Below are 18,617 nucleotides of genomic sequence, written 5' to 3'. Positions count from 1 at the left end.
CTCTAGTCTAATTGATTGCTGCTAAAATGCAAATCAGTGGGGGGCAGGTACAGTAGGTTACTGAGTTGCTCTTGCACTTGCAGGCTGCATTTACTCCTCAAGTTTTTTGTTATTTAAATTCTGCAGTGAGATGTTAATATGTAAATTATAGATACTTTTTATGGCCGATGATGCAGCTTTTGAGTCTCCCTCCTTTACTGGTTTTTCTTGTGTTGCTTTGTGACGACAGCAGTCTTGAGCAGATTTTTTTCTTGTGTCTCCCTCCAGCTTCACCCTCAGGACCCGTCAGTGAGCTGTTAACGACCAGCAGTAACGGTGGGGACCGTCAGGCGCCGGGGAGGTCACGGAGGGTGTGGAGCTGGATGTATGAGACAGCTTCATGGGCGTGAAGGACCATCTGAAGGATGGGACAGGCCACATCCTCAGCCTGGGGCTGGATCTGGACTACCTCCATGTGGATGGTGCTGAGCGGCAGGTTGACCTGAGCACCGTGACGGGTGCTGGGAACTTAGGGGTCAAAGCCGACGCCCCGAGTGACAGCAGTATCGGTAGCAGTAGCACAAGTTTTAGTACAAACTCAGGATACAGCAGCAGCAGCAGCTGCAGTAATTTCTCTGACAGCGATGATGAACGGCTCCAGAATGGGTCTGAACCTCAAAACCTACAGCAAGACCAGCCTCGCCTGCACCACCAAGACATCTCTGCAGTCCTTCAGACAGTCAGGCTGGACCTGGCACCAAACCAAGACCCCCCACAGCCAAAAACATCACCTCCCGCCGACCCCGTCACAGACTATCGCACCAAGGTGGAGTTTGCCCTCAAGCTAGGCTACTCCGAGGAGCTGGTGCTGCTGGTGCTGAGGAAACTGGGCCCAGACGCGCTCATCAACGACATCCTGGGCGAGCTGGTCAAACTGGGACCCAAGTCAGAGATGGAGCAACAAGGAGGTCCCACTGTTTCCCAGTCTCCCTCTTTGTCCTCCTCTCTGGCCTGCTCTTTCTCCACCAATTCCAGCTCGTCTCTGGACTCCTGCAGGCTGCCGTGTCCATCCCCGCTGCTGGAGGACAAAGAAAACCTTCGTCCCGTCGTGGTGGACGGAAGCAACGTGGCCATGAGGTGAGGAACAATCTGATAGGCTTCTGCTGATTATGAACAGCTGGAATGTTTCTTAAAATGTTGCTGCCACATTATCTCCTTGCCCTTTCTAAAAGGAATTCCAGTGCATTCTGTGCTAAATTAACCAAGGCAAGGCAAACACAAGAAGCACCTGTTTTTTATCATGTTCTTATAAGTGGATAATTGTCTCCACATTGGCTCGGACAGGTGCAGCGTGTTTAGCTTTTTCCGTCTGCCAAAACCCTGTCAGGTTTCCATTCACTGCTCGTGTCAGGGAGGTTTGTCACAACAACATGCAAACTTTAAAACACCGGCAGCAGCTGTCAGCACTGCTTTTTCTTCAGGAAATGCAACTCCAGTCTCACTTTGTGATACAACTTCTGATCAAGTTGGCTCAGCTGTCACTCCAGCTTCAGTTACTACAATAGAAATTATTTTCTAAAAGTAAAGGCATCCATATTTTTGACAGTTTAAATAGTTTCACTTCTTTGCTGCTGTATTTTACACAAAACAAACTTTTGTTTTGTGTAAAATTAGTTGGTAAAACACAAGTTAAGAGTGAAACAATGCCTTTGTTTGCATTCACACCACTGACTGAGCTTTTAAACCTGTTTATTTCTGCTCTTGCAGTCATGGAAATAAGGAGGTGTTCTCCTGTCAAGGCATCCAGCTTGCTGTTGATTGGTTCTTGGAGCGAGGTCATCGTGACATCACTGTTTTCGTCCCCGCCTGGAGGAAGGAGCAGTCACGTCCCGATGCACTCATCTCAGGTAAATAAAGGTTTCAGTGATGACGGAAAGTCACAATGAAATTACTTCAAACAAGTGAAAGCATGTGCCTAAATCCTTTTTTTAAAATCCTTTTATGAAATAACTAACCGTGTCTCATCTCTTTCTTCAGACCAAGAGATTCTACGGAGACTAGAGAAAGAGAAGATCCTGGTCTTTACTCCATCTCGCCGTGTGCAGGGACGTCGCGTGGTTTGCTATGATGACCGATTCATCGTCAAACTGGCCTTTGAGTCAGACGGCATCATCGTGTCCAACGACAACTACCGCGACCTTGCCAACGAGAAGCCGGAGTGGAAGAAGTTCATAGACGAGCGTCTGCTGATGTACTCCTTTGTAAACGACAAGTAAGAAATTCATGGAAGGAAAGTTGGAATGACGTAAAGTAAAGAGCACTAAAGTCTTTAGGTTTTAGTTTCCCTGCCATGATAAAAACAAGCAGAATTTGCAATAGCTGCGACCACGCATCCACACAACACTCACAAATTTTAGCCTCCAAGGGTGAAAACTGTGACCACGAAGGAGTGGGAAAAGTTTTGTGGGTAGACGACCAAAATAGCAACCTATAAAGCTGCTGGTTGCAGCTTAAAACAACTCTCTTCTGGGTCCAAAGATGCTTCCTCCAAGGCTCTAAGACAAATGGTTTATGAACAGGGCGTCGCTGAATTGTTAATTCAACAAACTGTTGAAACCATCTAAACAGGAACTCTGCTGAGTGCAATGATGCCTCACGTAAGAAATGATTAAAGTGTCTTTTTCTTAAAGACCACTCCCTCTGACAAACCTCTATTTTGCCACTTGGCATGAACAGTTTATCAGCTATGCCCAATTTTGGCTGATTAACATAAACACAAACCCACAAACATACTTTACATACTATCTGTGCCAAATTTGCGGTTGTGAGAGGGTGGGGAAAGTTCTGTGGACCGATGGTTTTGGAAAGTGCACAATGCATGTTTCAAAGTTGGATGTCCCAAACCACTTCCAAAATATGTTAAAACCAAGGTTTCCCCTCCAACGTTTGCACTGCTTCTTTATTAAAGTAAAATCATCTCAGGACTTTCTATTTGCTTGCCAGACACTTTCAATTCCTCATCTGTGGCCTTTTGATCTTTTTTACTTCTCTTCACATTTGCTTTGCTGATTAAATTCTACACAATAGAAGAAAAAATAAACATTCTTCAGCTTGTGTGTTGTGCCTTTAATAATTTAAAGATTCATAGAAAAAGTTTGTGTTTGGGGTTAAATCTATGAACTGTGTTTTTAGGTTCATGCCACCAGATGACCCTCTGGGACGCCATGGACCCAGTCTAGAGAACTTCCTGAGGAAGAGGCCCATTATTCCTGACCAGAGGAAGCAGCCGTGTCCTTACGGTAAAAACATCCACATCTTCTGTTTGCTCTTCAAGAACCTGAAAGATCTGTAATATTTAAATAACAAACATCTTTAAGTCTTAATAAAGCATAAATGCTTTTTTTGCACAAATTAAAGCACACTTTTACTTCTGCCAGGGAAGTTTGTGGTTTGGTTTGTTTATTTTATCAGCAGAATTACAGAAAAATTACTGTCCCACTTTCAGTTCAACTTTGTGGCGAGTGAAGCAGCAGACCAGGAAGGGAACCCTTAACATTTTTTGGATCCGATTCACGGAGCAGATACACACATTATTTTTCACTTTCCTTAATATGCCATTTTACTTTTGCCTTCACTTTTTCATTTTCTTAATATATTTGGAGAGATCTCAGAGTGTTCCTTATTGTTGAAAGGGGGCAGTTGCCTCTTGGATCAACCCCAGGTCGGGGACCTGGGGTTGATCCATAACTGTCTTTGTCTGTCACGGGAATGCCTTTGGGTCAGGAAAAGCTGCAGAGGGATGCTGACGAGATGGAGATATGAATACTTTGCTGCACCGTTAACCTGGCACCAGATAAGCAGATAAAAATGGATGAGTGGATGGTTAAATATGCTGTGTTTTTTTAAATTAAGAAAGAAAAAGTATAAGCCCTAAGTTGAAATAGCTTTGCTCTCCAGAAGTAGAACTAACAACCTCAGGGATCAGTAAAGTATTTCTAAAAATACTGAAAAAAATGCAAATAATATTCTTTAACCAAGATGTCAGAAAGCATTTTCCTTCCAGCACATTAATGACAAATGCTTTTCTTTTCTTTCTCCTTTTAGGGAAGAAGTGCACATATGGCCACAAGTGCAAGTTTTACCACCCTGAGAGGGGCAGCCAGCCCCAACGTGCCGTGGCTGACGAGCTCCGTGCCAGCGCCAAAATGTCATCAGTAGCTTCTCGAGGCCTGCTGGATGACGCCCTGCTGGTGCAGAGCCAAAGTTCTGGTCAACAGGAAGGAATGGCCGAGCCGAGTCACGGCACTCCAAAGAAACAGCCGAGCCCTCGGATCTCCTTCTCTGACTTCCTGGAGGACCGCCTTCGGATCCAATCCAAAGTCGAGGGACGGAGGGGGAGCAACAGCAGCAGCAGCAGCAGCGGCTGCAGCAGCAGCTTTTTAGGGTATCCTGCTCCAGGGGGGCCGCCCTCATCAGGAAGCTTCGACCGGTGGGAGCACGCTGAAAGAAGCGGTGGAGCCGGCTCCAGGGCTGCTGCCCCGTCTGGACCGAGCCAGGCTGAAACCTACCACAGGTGTGAGTCTCCGGAGCTGGGGTACAGCTCATTGGTGAAGACCTACTCCAGCCTCAGTCTGGTGGTGCCGCAGAGTCCAGATTTCTTCTCCCCGGCTGATCTGCGAGGATCGCTGCTGTCAGACTGTAGCAGTGAAGGCAGCGTCAGCTCGGAATCCTTCTCCCCCGACCCTTTGTTAGACGACGGCCATAAATGCCACCACCACCACCTCCACCATCCTCACCCCCACCACCACTGCTCTGGGCAGCAGTACGCCCACCCAGTAACCCGTGCTCCTCCTGGGCTGAGTCAGCACGCTCCTCATGGCTATCCTGTCCCTCAAACACTGCGTCGACCACACGGTTTTGGCTTGGATGACCCTCCATCTTCTGTTCCCTCCCGGGCATCTCCACTCCCTTTCAAGTCCCCTTCAGCCTACATCCCGCCCCACCTTCAGCACCCACTGCTGAGTAGTTTCCCACCACGTCCACCCCAAACATCCACTCCTCACTCCCACTCTCAAAACTCACCGCTTCGCCACAACCTAATGGGCTCCCTCTGGCAGGATGGCGGTCTCCAGGACTCCAAAGTGTACAAAGGATCGCCGCTTCATCCCCGAAGAAATCACGCTGCGCCTAACCAACAACCACAGTATCAGATTAACTGGGACGGCCATTACCAGCAGTCCCCTAAGCCCTGTTATGATCCGTACGCCTTCCAGACCCTCCCCGAAGTCCGTGAGAAGGCTTGGCACACTCAGTGGGGCAGGCAAGCCCATTCTTCCCCCCACGGCCTTTCAGCATCAAGTCTCCCGCAGATTTCCCTCCCGTCCATAACCACCCACAGCCTCCCCTCGGTGCCTCAGCACCAGGAGCCCCCCGCCTTGGGTCGCTACCAGGACCTCAGAGAGAGGGTGTTCGTTAACTTGTGCCGCATCTTCCCCGCGGATGTGGTGAGGATGGTGATGACCAGGAACCCTCACATGGTGGATGCTCAGGAGCTCGCGGCCGCAATTCTGATGGAAAAGTCGCAGCGCGGCTCCTAAAGGTGAAGTTAGAGCTTCACTTCTGCAGGTTTATTCCTTGCAATCGTCTGAATTATCAAAGTCAGGTTGGACATACAGAAACCAAAAGCTCCTTAAGCTGTTAGTGGACTGCTTAATGTCACTGCAGGGAAGTTGTCTCATTATTTTTAATGGTATTTTTGTAAAGGGAAATCTCCATATTGCCATATTTTTCTATAAATATGTTTGCTATTTCAGCACTTATAAGATCAGGGACGGTTGGGGTTTAATATGCATGTTTGAGCATGTTTTCTTTTTTGTGAGGCGAGACACCAGAGTGCTTAAGGAGGCTTTTTTATGACAGTGTTGTTTATTTTTAAATTAATTTATTTGTAATATTTTAAGTTATTTACATTTTTTAAAAAATGTAACCTGTTTTTGGCACTTTTTTGTTATTGCTGTGTTTTCTGCTCAGCTTCTATTTTCTTTTTCTTTTTTTCTTCTTTTTTTTTTGGCAATCATATCAGGGTATAAATACAGCTTGAATTCATACTTTCCATTGGAGTGAAATACTTCAGTTTTCCAGTGACTGATATGATGACAGCGTGGGGTATGTAAAAGAATATATTCAATCGTAAAAATTACATTGCAAATGTGTTCACGTATTTACCGCTAGAATTAGCTCAACGGACGGATCAAGGGTTTCTTTCTATACCAGCAGCTGGCCCATGAGATGTTGTGGTAAGATTTGTGGATTTCCCCCCAGAGGGAAGTGAAACTGAAGCGGCACCGATAAAAGAAGATAGCAAAAACTCCACTTGAAAGCCCCGAGCTGTTGTTCACTTTGAATAAGAGTTTATTTCCTCTGCTAGGATAGCCCTGTCAGCTTTCAGTACTGGTTTTATTTAAACACATCCTTTGTTCTTTGCCATCTTTTAACCATATCAAGAATTCTGAATCATGTGAAGGTGGCTGCACCAGAAATGTTATTTTTAATTTTAATTTAAAATATGTGTTAATTTATTACCTTTTTATGTGTGTGAATGTCTGTCTTTACATGAGACACAGGGTCTCCTGAGTTAGTGGAGGGTTTAGCTGCCTCATACAGGGTATAAACTCTTCTGTTAGATCCACAGCTTTGCAGTAAAAGACAGGAACAGAATTCTGAGAGTCGGGAAACTCCTTCTGAAAAAGGAAAACAATCCCACAGAGTTTGTTCCCAGACACAACAGTGGGAAGCTGATCGATAGTAGTTTTTAGTTTTGCAAACTTTTCTCAGAGGTATTAATAATCTCACTGGTTAAATTAAAACTCAGAGGTTTAGGAAAGACACATTTTTTCAGTCTATCATTTTTTAAAATGTATTAATTCATCAGTAAATCTATAAAATCTCAAAAAATAGTAAAGAAATACGATCATATTATTTTTATAATTATTATAATAATCTGTCAATTTAAAAAAATGATCATAATGATTTTTATAATGATTTTTATAATTATTTTATAATTATTATTCATTAAATCTAAAAAGTTCAAATGAAGTAAAAAAGTATGATTGAAATACTTTTCAAAATTTTTGGTTACATTAAAACTGGTTTAGGAAGGAAAAATCTTTATTTATATATATTTTTTTAAAGTAAAAAATATTTCTTGAACTAATTACCTGTCTTAGAGAGCAATAAAGTAATATGAATACTTTCATATCATCATAGTGTAATGTTCTGTACAAGGACTGAAACTCACAATTACTTTTTTAAATGTATTTAAAACTCATTAGCTAATCTATAAAATGTCCAAGCTTAGTAAAAAGTATGATCAAAAATAAACGTTTAATATTTAATTAATAATAAATGTCATATTAGTATTTTTTAAAATACTAATCTTTCCATTTAAAAAAATCTTCTTTAATTTTCAAGTATTTTTAGGTCATTGTCTCTTAATATAAAGCACTTTGAACTGCATTTCTCTTGGAAAATAATACTGTTATTTTTATTTTCACTCCACCAATGGGATTATTTCACCATCTGAGAAACTGTTTGTGAAGCTAAACTAACTTTTTCCTGGTTAGCACAATATCTAGTAGCCAGATGATGCCTCTCTTCGTTGATACAAATTGTATCCTATAAACTTTTTTAAAAAACATGATCATTGTTTTATATGAGAATATTTAAACAAAAAAAATATTTCGAGATGAATATTTTGAGTATTTGTGGCAGACTTTGTCACCTTTGGTACTTAGCCTTTATTTATACTGTATGAGGGGGTTTGTATCCTCTTTTTGTTCAAAGTGCAGGGAAAAGAAAGTCTCAGATGCACTTTTTTTTTGGAAACAGTTTATATTGTCAGTGAACTGAAAGCATGGTACTGTGTAGCCCAAATAAGCCGGATATGGAAAGCAGATATGATACAGAAAATTATGGTTAAAAATAAGACATATTAAAGCTTGTTAGTGCCACCCCAGAAAAGTATTTCTCAAGCAAAAGTAGACTGAGTGAGAGTGCAGTGAAAAGAGAGAAGAAGGTTTCATTGTCTCAAATCTCTCTTACTTGAATATCTCTCTAATAAAGTTCTGTACTGTAATCTGACAGGTGTCGGTCTCAGGAACAAGTCCTGAGTGATTCCTGTCTGTCTTTTCATTTCTGTTCCTCTGATGCTCTCATGGCTTTGTGCTGTAATGTAACGGCTGAGTAAGTCAGTCATGGCTGGCACCGTGTGCTAATGTTCCCGCAGGCTTGAGATGCTCTACAACTTTAATTAAACAAAATCTCTAAAAGTTTCAACATTCCTGTGAATATAAATAAATAATATGAGGGCAAAACTATTTTTCTATTATCATGAACTTGTTAAGAGCTATTTTTGTAATTTTATCTGCAAGAAGAGATTGTAGTCAGTCAGTGTTGCAAAAAAACAAGGAGATTTACACTTTTCTTCCTGTGCTGTTTTGTTTTTTTCCCCTCACAAATGTTACTTGACAGTGTTCAGACTGAATATGATGCATGACGCAGATTTGTATTTTTTGTGCTCCACAAACAGCTAAGCCTGTCACGAAAACTTTTTTGTTGGACGATATATTTTGTCCCAGAAATATTTGCCGTAAACGATACTATGACATTTTGAAAGACATTTATTGCCACTTCAAGGACACAAGCAACTGTTAAAAGGATCTCAGCATCGTTTATGTTAATTTGGCTTAGACACAGTAAAAATAAATAAAAAAGCTTTGGCACTGCACCCAGTTGCTGCTGTTTTTATGGCATCAAAATGGCTAAAATGTTGGAAATGACATGGAAACAAACATTTAAACAGAACGGGCAACCTCAATATTTTTTTTTCCGAGCTCTATAAGTCAATATTATGATTATTGTGACAGACCTACAAACAGCAAATACACCAGCTGTCCAGGCATTAGCTGTAACTTTCAACCACATGTGTGTGTGACTTGGACTGACTTTAAAACTTGCCGGTGCAGTTCTTTCTGTTACTTTTCCAGAATTTCTCTCCTTTATGTCTCCACATGTGGAGTTCTCAGATTTGAAGGTTTTTTTAAGTCCAACCCCGTTAGGTGTTTAGCAATAAGCTTGGCTCATTAGCAAACATTGTGCACAGGCCTTTTTCACAGCAGAGCACAGGTGATACTAGTAACGTTAACAATGGCTTTGTTCTAGTAAAGTGATTCAGAGAATCAGCATGCAGCACAGCAACTCGTCCTTTTATTTCCACCTGAGCTCGTCCAACTGTGACATAGAACTGTATGCACGCTCCTTGTAACTTTCTTCAGCAGTTTATGTAACTTTAGCCAAACCAAGCCAAATAGAATCCAAGTCAGGTCTATTTGCCGCTGCACATACTACAGGACACGCCCTCGAAACAGTCCCAGTTTGGTTGTGTTTATTTGTCAAAACTACTTGGTTACGTTAAGCTACAAAAAACTTAAACCACCACCACTAAACCACAGAGATCTGACTTAAGTCCCTCTACCCTGGAAAAAAAATCCCTCTAAAATGTTAAACAAAATAAAATAACATCCCATAGGAAGCTAACTGCTACAACCATGTAAAAAATAACCAGCATCTAGTCTATTAGCTCAATGCTAACATACAATAGGAATCTCCATTGACTGTTTACAGTAATGAAAGCTACATCATCAGCCACCAGATCAGCCAATAGCAAAATTCAATAGCAATAGCTGTGTTTCAACCAGTAGAGGGCAGCTGCTGCTATGAATGTTTACATCAACATATGCAGAATTGTCAAGATTGGGACCTGCATAAAGAAACAACACTGCTAAATAGCTATACTACCAGTCACACCTTCTTATTCAATGGTTTTTTAGTTTTTTTTTCAACATTGTAGATTAATATTAAAGACATCAAAACTATGAAAGAACACATATGGAATTATGTAGTTAAAAAAGTGTTAAAGAAACATGAACATGTTTTATATTTTAGATTGTCACAGTATCCGCCTCTTGCTTTGATGACAACTTTGCACACTTCTGTTATTCTCTCAGTCAGATTCATGGGATGGTCAGCTGAAATGGTTGTTAATTAACAGATGTGCCTTGTCAAGAGTAAATTGGTGGAATTTCTTGCCTTCTTAATATGTTTGAGACCATCAAAGCAAAAGGTCAAAGGCTACTTTAAATAATCTTAAATCTAAAACATATTCTGGTTTATTTAACACTTTTTGTTTACTACATTATTCCATGTGTGTTCCATCATAGAAAATCATCAGAAAAATCACTGAATGAGAAGGTGTGTCCAAACTGTTGACTGGTAGTGTAGCTATTATTATAGTTTTCAGCAGGCAACAAGTGGTTTGGGTTTAAGTTTTTCTTAACGTCTAGGTACAAAAACTACTTTGTTAAATTTAGGCAAAAAAAACAAACAAAAAACTTTGTTAAGTTTCAGTACAAAGACTACTTTGTTATTTCAGGGGGTTGTCTTGGAGTAAAGTGGGCGTGTCTTGTAGCCTGCAGAAAGACCTACAATAAAACTGCACCAAGGATTTTCTTTCTTCTTTGCCTGAACATTTTACCTTCATTTGCTTTTCATGTACAAACATAAACCATAAATCATCTTGCAGTTCGTCACTTTGCCTAAAAATGCTCTCTGTTCAGTCTGAACACACCTTTTTGTGGGTTTTTCTTACAGACACAATGCTGTTTTGTAATTTGTTGCTCTTTTGACTAAAATGGCTTAAAAATTCAGCTTTTAAAAAAAATCATGAACATGAAAGAAATGTCAAATGTCAACAATGTCCCTGTTTATCACAGTTTATTTCCACTGTTATTGCTAATGTGCTTTAATACAACTTCAGAAATAATTAAAGTGCCACCTTTTCAGGGACCAAAAGCCAAGTAAAAGGATGTATTTTGCTTTCCCCCCTTTGCTCAGGTCACAGGTGGTAATATTAAACCAAAATAAAAGAAGATATTAAAGTGTTTGACCATTGCTGCTGTTTCATTGTGTGTCCTGCTGGCAGAAGAAGAGATTCACTCCAAAAGACAAGATGATTTGTATTGATTCAGCTCTCAAATTGTGTTTTAATGTACATACTTTTTAGCGAGCAATAATAGGGCATTACTTTAAAATAAATGATTTGGAAGGGCTCGATGTAAAGGACAGATTCAAATAAAATTGGAAAAAACAAGTTTGACCTTCATGCCGTTAAGTTTCTTCGTTAATCTTTTTAAATTTTTTATAAAAACACATCTTTTGGAGTGGGTCTCTTCAGGTGTTTGTGCTGCTGAGCTTTATGAAATAAAAAAATCCAAAACAAAAGCATGGAAAACAAACTGTCATACCTGCAGAATTTGAGACACTGTGGCCAAATGAGACATGTTGACTATTCTTGTGTGTGATGTAAAAGTGAGCAATAAAAGCCCAACTCAAGCTTTCATGTGTTTCCTTATTGCCTCCTGAGTGTTTTATACAGGGCAGATGAAGACAGTTTATATACTGTAATATATTTGGGAAACATCGGTTTTATGTCATTTAATATGAGGTACTGAGGGAAAAAATGTGTGTTGATGTTACATAAATACATATGAGATGAGTTTATAAAGTTTATTATAAGTATTATATGTATATATATATATATATATATACACACACATACATATATATATACATTTAAATATATAAACATATATATACATATATATACATTTAAAATATATACATATATATATATATATTTTTTTTTTAAATAACATTGAAATATGTCATATAAAATAAAACAACCTATACCTGTTAAAAAATGATTTTCCTTAGCTATTTTCACTACAAATAAATTGATGAGGGATTTTTTTGATCAGCTATCAAAGAATATTATATTTGTGACATAATTTGCATTTATTGTTGGACTTTTCTTGTCTTATTTAACCCTTTTTCACATCTGCAGAGCTCAAAAGTGAATATTTATTTGGTGAAAATCTGCATAATCAGATCTGTGTGATTCTGTGGATAAAAATTTTTTTACAGAAGAAATGTCATTTAAATCATGTTTGCTTTTCTGACATTAATATACAGTAGATGAGTTTGTTGTTTATGTTACTTTAAAGGTTGTTGTGCTGTAACTGTGTGCAGAGAGTCTGGAGGGCTGATTCAAAGTTATGGTACATAATGATTTATTAATATCTTATGTTATTGGGGAAATACTTTATTGTGTTGTTATATTGCCGTGTCGGAGTCTTACAGAACACGCTTCATGCAGCAAATTCAGGCTTTCACTAGATTTTATAATAATAATGTGCGTCAGGTTCAAACATTTAAATCTGACACAATCCTTTGTGAATAAATCCAACTCTGCTGGCTCTTCAGATCATCACGTAGCTGCATAGTTTGAAATATAAATTAATTCTTTATTGTGGGGCAAAATATATATCTGAACAAATGTCTCAACGGAGAGAGAACTCCAGCATAGTCAGAGTGTAAAATAAGCAAATCTAGTTTGCATTTCTATCCACTCACGACTCTCAGTGAGAAGAAAAGTTAGCTGATGCAACATTAACAGATCAATGACACGGACAGCAGAACTTTCCCAACACAACGTGACAAAAAGTAATACTAGACGGGAAGGAAATGAGACGAATAAGGCGTGGTTTGTTTTTTTTAAACAAATTATTTAAATCCAACTGATGACACAAAAGTAAGGTACAGATATTAAACGTGCCAGCAACATCAACAAGCTACAATTGGCCGTGTTTTTATTGTGTCGAGTCAAAGCACGATATCAATTCAGTCTAACGGCCCGGTTTAATTATCATACATGCAAGCATTAAAACTGTCAGTATGGTGGGAGGGTGGAGTCCAGGTTGATGACAGGATATGTCGCTTGCTATTTTTCCGAAAGTTAAACGGACATGTTTAGGTTCGGGGGGAGGAGCTCTAAAAAGCAGGGAGCAGTTTGATTGGCCAACCGCTGTCGGCAGAGCTTTGGCGAGGCTGAAGCTACAAAGCCCGTTAGCCGGCGTTTCTCTCCTGGATAGAAAACAAGCAGGAGTTCCTGGGGTGGCAGCAGGTTTTTGGGCTTTACAAGGAGGAGTGAGGCGTGGACCTGGCAGCGAGACCGACCTGTGGTCCCGGCTCACATGGACTCAAACTCATCGATGCGCTGCTTGGTGTTGCCCTGGCGGATCTGGCGCAGGGTTTTGTACTTGTCTCTGCCCGCTCTGACGTTCTCAGCGTGCAGCATGTCGTTCTGTGTCTTCTTGGTGTCGTCACGAGCCTCGGCCAACTCTGAACTCAACGCCTGGACACAGGACACACAGAACCAGACACATACATTTTACTATACTGCACTGTGAACTCTTGCTTTTTTAAATCTCTATTTATTGTCTCTATGTACAAAACACTTTCTGCTGCTACGATTCTGTGCAACATACACTACCACTCAAAAGTTTGGGGTCACTTAGAAATGTCCTTAGTTTTGAAAGAAAAGTCGTTTTAAATTTTTTTTTAAAATAACAGACATACAGTGTAGACATTGTTAATGTGGTAAATTACTATTAAAGCTGGAAACGGCTGATTTTCTTATGAAATATCTATTATATATTGCCAAACATCACTCATTGGTTGCAGTGGCACATTGTGTTAATCCACGTTCATAGTGTTGAAAGGCTGATTGATCATTAAAACACCTGAGCATTATGTTAGCACAGCTGAAACTGTTTTTTGCTGATTTGAGGAACAATAAAATGGTCCTTCCTTAGGCTAGTTGAGTATCTAGCGGTAAAGTTGAAGATTTGTACAGGTTAAAATTATAATTTCTACCCTTGTCAATGTCTTTACTATATTTTCGATTCATTTTTTGTAACTCATATCATGAATAAAACATGAATAAAAACTGTTTTTAATGGAAAACAACACAGACACTTTCTGGGTGACCCAACACTTTTGCGTGTTAACATACAATCACTATGAGCCGATGCATCTGAATTTCGTTCAAAAGTGCATTTGTCTATGTATAACTGAATGACAATAAAATCTAAGTCTAAGGAATTTGCTGTGGTCAAAAACAGCAGCACAAATAGAAAATAAGAAGGATAGAAAAAGTCAACATATTAAAAAAACAACATAAAAATATAAACAGCAGATTGCAAATAGAGACAGAAAATCAGAGGGAGAGAAAGAGAGAGCGAGACAGCAATGACAGTGTAAGTGTAACATTTTCTTGAAATAAATTTGGTCGAGCCACCACGCATCATCCTCCAGATCCAGTCTGAAATAAATCTTTGATGTCATGTTCAAAATGTGAAACAACAGTGGTGAAATAACGTCCTGCATTCAAAACTTACTGAAGTAAAAGTACGAAAGTATGCAGAATGGATATTATGTGATTTGGATTATTTTTGATGCATCCATGTAAAACATTTAATGGTAAAAGGTAGGGCTCATTTTAACTACTTCCACCACTGAAAAATACTTTATCTACATTTAACCAACCACTAAATTTTTTAAAAGTTTAATTTGCGTTGTACTATGTACAAAATATTAATTATACGACCCCGATAAGGCCAGCCAATGTATTTTAAAAAATAAGCTGAAAGTTAAAAAATATATATATTTTTCCAATTCACCACTTCCATATACTTGCAATATTAGTTTTAATTTTTGGTATACAATTAGTGGATGTAGGGTCTTGGTTGTTTGTTTGTGATGTGATTTTATACTATTTTTTTATTTAACAATATTTGACTCTAAAATGTAGGAGTTGAAGTATAAAGTTAATTAAATGGAAATACTCAAGTAAAGTACCTCAACATGTTTACTTAGGTAAAGTAGTAGTACTTATTTACATTCTGTCATTGTTTATGTGTTTTATGTTATTTGTGTGAAGTGGACACTTTAGAGAGCAGGAAGATGATTAGACTTGAATATTAATCTCCTTCTCCTTCTACAGATTTCTGTAAAGGTACTAGATTCACATTAAAGGTTTGTTCATCTGTTGCGGCTCTTCTGTCTTGTTTTTCTAATGAGCAAAGGCAGCATTAAGAAAGCTTAAACACTTGCAGTTTGCCTTAAGACAGATTCTGACAGAAGGTCAGAGATAATCCTTCAGACCAAAAGGATTTCACTTCAGATTAACTCAACCTGTGAAGTGAACTTGGCCCTGGAACAGTTATAGGTTCCTGTAGAAGTTGTGAAGTCTTTTCAGGGCGAAGCTGCAGCAGTTTGTGTTTGAATCTGTCAGCTCGTCTCATTTTTCCATAAAGACATTTATTAGCTTTAATTTGCTCTGTCTATGTTGTGTGTCTGCCTCTTCTACTGCTACGAGGATGTCTGTATTTTTGGCTTTTTATTTGTTTTTCATTATATTTGTAAACAACATTTGCACTGTGCAGTTTTGCAGGTTTATACATCTTTGATAATAAATACTAAGAAATAATATGAAGTATGAAGCTCCACCTGTAGCTGTTTCTTGACCCGTTCGTTCTTCTGTGCCTCAGTGATGCGTTCCTCTTCGCTGCGTTGGCTGCTGATGCCGTCGCTCAGCAGCTCGGCGCTCGCCTCGGCGTTCGTTTCGTCCTCCTCGTCGTTCTCCGGCGCTGGTGGGGAAGTCATGGCCGTCTTCAGCTCCTCCCTCGTCTTCTCCAGGTCGTCTTGTGCCGACAGCGCCTGTAAAACAACACACAGAAACAGACAGACTGAAGGTTTGCATACATTAAGTGCAGAGAAATTGTTGTAAATCTGTTTTTTTTAAGGCGTGTTTAGGTACTTGTTTTGTTACTGTGATTGCATAGTGAAGTCACACCAATACGAGATTTTGGAGCTTAAAACCAGGCTTTAGATGTGCAAAATTAAGAAAAATTTGACGGCCAACTGAAATAGACCATTTTTATGTGGATTGTGCACCGATTATTAAAAATCATACATACATTACATTGAAAACCGATTCTAGAAATGATAAGAGAAAAAAAAGGATTTAAAAAAATAATAATAAAATGAATAGCTAAATAAACATCGTTATTGTATTTTCAGTGTCAGTCAATTGCTGAAAATGTAAGTGAAGAATAAATAAAAATAAATCAATAGCTAACACCATTTCTAAATCACCCAAATAATTGTTTTCTGCATTATATATTGTGTTAAAGAAATTTCATAAATCATATTTTCAACATATAAGTTGATAGTGATAAATACAGTAGACATCTATCTATCTGTCTCAACAGAAAAAGTGGCAGAGAAAAATGGAAGAGAAACTCAAGAGTTGCTGATTAAGCAGCGGAAAAAACACAGTGTCTGTATTTCTAAAGAGGTAAAAACGTATGCATTACAATCTCTCCAAGACATGTTAATCTGCATTCTTTCCTGTTTTCTAACCAATCAGAACGTCCAGTTTCCTCTAAACTACAGTCCCTTTCACTGCTACCTGAGGGTGAGAAATTCAAGGGAAGCTCCCCATTCTATACACAAGATTGTCGACCAATCAGAAGGACAGAAAACATGATCCCAAACTGGCTTCTCATCCAGGAAATCTGCCATATAATACAACATATACACATTTTTATATGATATGATGATGATGATTTATATTTTAATCAAACTTAATTTACACATCTATATAAACAAAAAAGAAAAAAATAATGATGAACCCAAACACACACACACACACACACACACACAAACACAAACACACACACACTCTTATATACAGAGGTTACTTTACTTTGTGTTGCCATTCTGTTGCTTCTTCTTCTTTTTTCCTCTTGGCTTCCTCGAGCAGAGCGATTTTGGCAGTGAACTCCGCTAGCTCAGCAGCCTGTCCAAAAAAGAACACACAGCGGTTAGAGATTGGAGTTTGAGCTTTCTGAGAGTCCTTGAACAGATCATAAGAACCAAGAGTTTCTATTAGAAAATATAGCCAAAACAAAGCTAATATTGTGATATTGAGTCAAAATAACTTCATTCTACATGTCTCATTTAAAACATTGCCAAAAATAACCTGTTTTGAATAACTCCATTCTGTTAAAACATTAAATTCTGTTCCTTAGTGACACTGTAAAGCCATGATTGATTCTGCTGAGACGAACGTGACAAATATTCACTAAAATCTGTTTACACAGAGCTGAGAGGAGAGGACAGGAGAGGACAGGAGAGGAGAGGCTATAAACATAGGAATAGTTCAATATTTATAGCATGTGGACACCCAATATAGACTAACGACCTTTTTGAGTTGTTCCCACTTTTAGCCAAGATTGTGCTGATTCCATACATATTTTATATATTGCAGTGAAAAACAAGTGAGTAAAATGTAAAAAGGACAAAAAAAATGCCCTAAGACAGCTTGTTGGGGTTCAGAGGGTTAAATAAAAAAGTATATTAAGTATAAATTAATGCATGTAATTGAAAGTAAAAAAATAATAATTTATAGATCTCATGCTTCATGTGTGTTTAAATAGTGTCACTTTCACCTGAACCGAACAAAAGTAAAGCAGTAAATGTTGCAGTGAGGATGTGTGTGTGTGGCTGCAGGTACCAGTTGTTCCTGGTTCTTCATCTGGTCTGCAGCCTGCTGAGCCAGCGCTGCCTTGGCCTCCTCCGCTGTCTGCCTCTCCTTCTCCAGCCGCTCCGCCTCCTCCTTCGCCCGCTTTCTCTCCTGCTCCAGCTCCAGCGCCTTGCGAGTCTGCTCCTCCAGCTCTGCACACACACACACACACACACACACACACACACACACACACACACACACACATAAATGAGTTTTAAACCATCTTAAATAGGTGACTTTTTGAAAATTTCTGAATATTTTGTTACAAACTTGCCAGTTTCTCAAAGAATATCCACATTTTCTTATACATTTTTTTTCTTCTTCAAATATTCCCCCTTACCCACAGCTTTGTAACTGTTATTTGTGTATTTACAATGGCCCTGAAACACTGTTGTAAAACCTGAATTTGGTATGTGTTTGGTATGTATTTAGAAACACACACACACACACACAGTGTAGATGCTTGATGTTGCAGTCGTACCTTTCTGAGCTCTGTGTGTTTGCATTTCGATCTGCCGCAGCCTCTCGATGAGCTCGTCCTTCTCTCGCTCTATCCGCTCTTTCTCTTTCTCTGCGTGCTCACGCTTTTTCTTCTCGTTCTCCAGCTGTGCTCTGTTGGAAAAAACACAGGAAACAAGCATCACACACAGCTCATAACTAATTAATCTTTTAATCATTTGAACTCATGCTCAGTGACAACAACAATAAAATTCTAGTACAATGATAATTTGGTGATATTTTAATTTTAAAAAATTAATAACATTTTTAGTTATTTAATTTTTTTAATAATAATTAAATTTAAATGTTTTAAAAATTGTCTGCTTCAGTTGAAATATGAGGAAAATGGTTATGGTATAAAGTATTTTTTTTCTGACAGATAAAATAGGAAAACATGATTGTGTTTTAATGAATCTTGAACTGACTTACCCTTACATTTTTAAAAAACCACACACAAAAATTACATTAAATTTGGCATGGACATAGTCAGGGTCATACCGAAAAAGAATCCATTGAATTCAATTATTTTTCCTTTAAATGACAATAAAAATAAGATGAATCTATGAGTTATAAATGTCGTTTGAGTTGACTT

The 18,617-nt window shown here is 38.8% G+C and overlaps 2 protein-coding genes across 3 annotated transcripts in view; one reads left to right on the top strand and one right to left on the bottom strand.

Moving 5' to 3' along the window:
• The first annotated feature begins 269 nt into the window (after positions 1-269).
• Positions 270-6,970, top strand: LOC131979225 (probable ribonuclease ZC3H12C). Its single transcript, XM_059343160.1, has 5 exons — positions 270-1,116; positions 1,747-1,886; positions 2,017-2,251; positions 3,172-3,278; positions 4,084-6,970. Exons 1-5 carry the CDS (start codon positions 380-382, stop codon positions 5,574-5,576), a joined length of 2,712 nt encoding a protein of 903 aa, XP_059199143.1. The 5' UTR covers positions 270-379; the 3' UTR covers positions 5,577-6,970.
• A 5,177-nt stretch (positions 6,971-12,147) lies between these two features.
• LOC131979170 (radixin) overlaps positions 12,148-18,617 on the bottom strand; it is a 49,544-nt gene continuing 43,074 nt past the window's right edge. For both annotated transcript variants that reach the window (XM_059343095.1, XM_059343094.1), the window contains exons 11-15: positions 18,009-18,139; positions 17,516-17,676; positions 16,706-16,798; positions 15,445-15,654; positions 12,148-13,288 (exon numbers count right to left, since the gene is read on the bottom strand). In XM_059343095.1, coding sequence (XP_059199078.1) covers positions 13,124-13,288; positions 15,445-15,654; positions 16,706-16,798; positions 17,516-17,676; positions 18,009-18,139 — 760 coding nt within the window. In that variant the 3' untranslated portion in view covers positions 12,148-13,123. The remainder of the gene's footprint in view (positions 13,289-15,444; positions 15,655-16,705; positions 16,799-17,515; positions 17,677-18,008; positions 18,140-18,617) is intronic.

This window comes from Centropristis striata, chromosome 10 (assembly GCF_030273125.1).
Source record: "Centropristis striata isolate RG_2023a ecotype Rhode Island chromosome 10, C.striata_1.0, whole genome shotgun sequence".
NCBI lineage: Eukaryota > Metazoa > Chordata > Actinopteri > Perciformes > Serranidae > Centropristis > Centropristis striata.
Note: the sequence above shows the minus strand (reverse complement) of the source record. Positions and strands in the feature narration are given on the sequence as shown.

Coding starts and splice junctions, on each gene's coding strand:
- LOC131979225 (XM_059343160.1), top strand. CDS start 380: ATGGGCGTGAAGGACCATCTGAAGGATGGGACAGGCCACATCCTCAGC. Junction 2,252..3,171: donor TACTCCTTTGTAAACGACAA/GTAAGAAATTCA, acceptor CTGTGTTTTTAG/GTTCATGCCACCAGATGACC. Junction 3,279..4,083: donor GAAGCAGCCGTGTCCTTACG/GTAAAAACATCC, acceptor TTCTCCTTTTAG/GGAAGAAGTGCACATATGGC.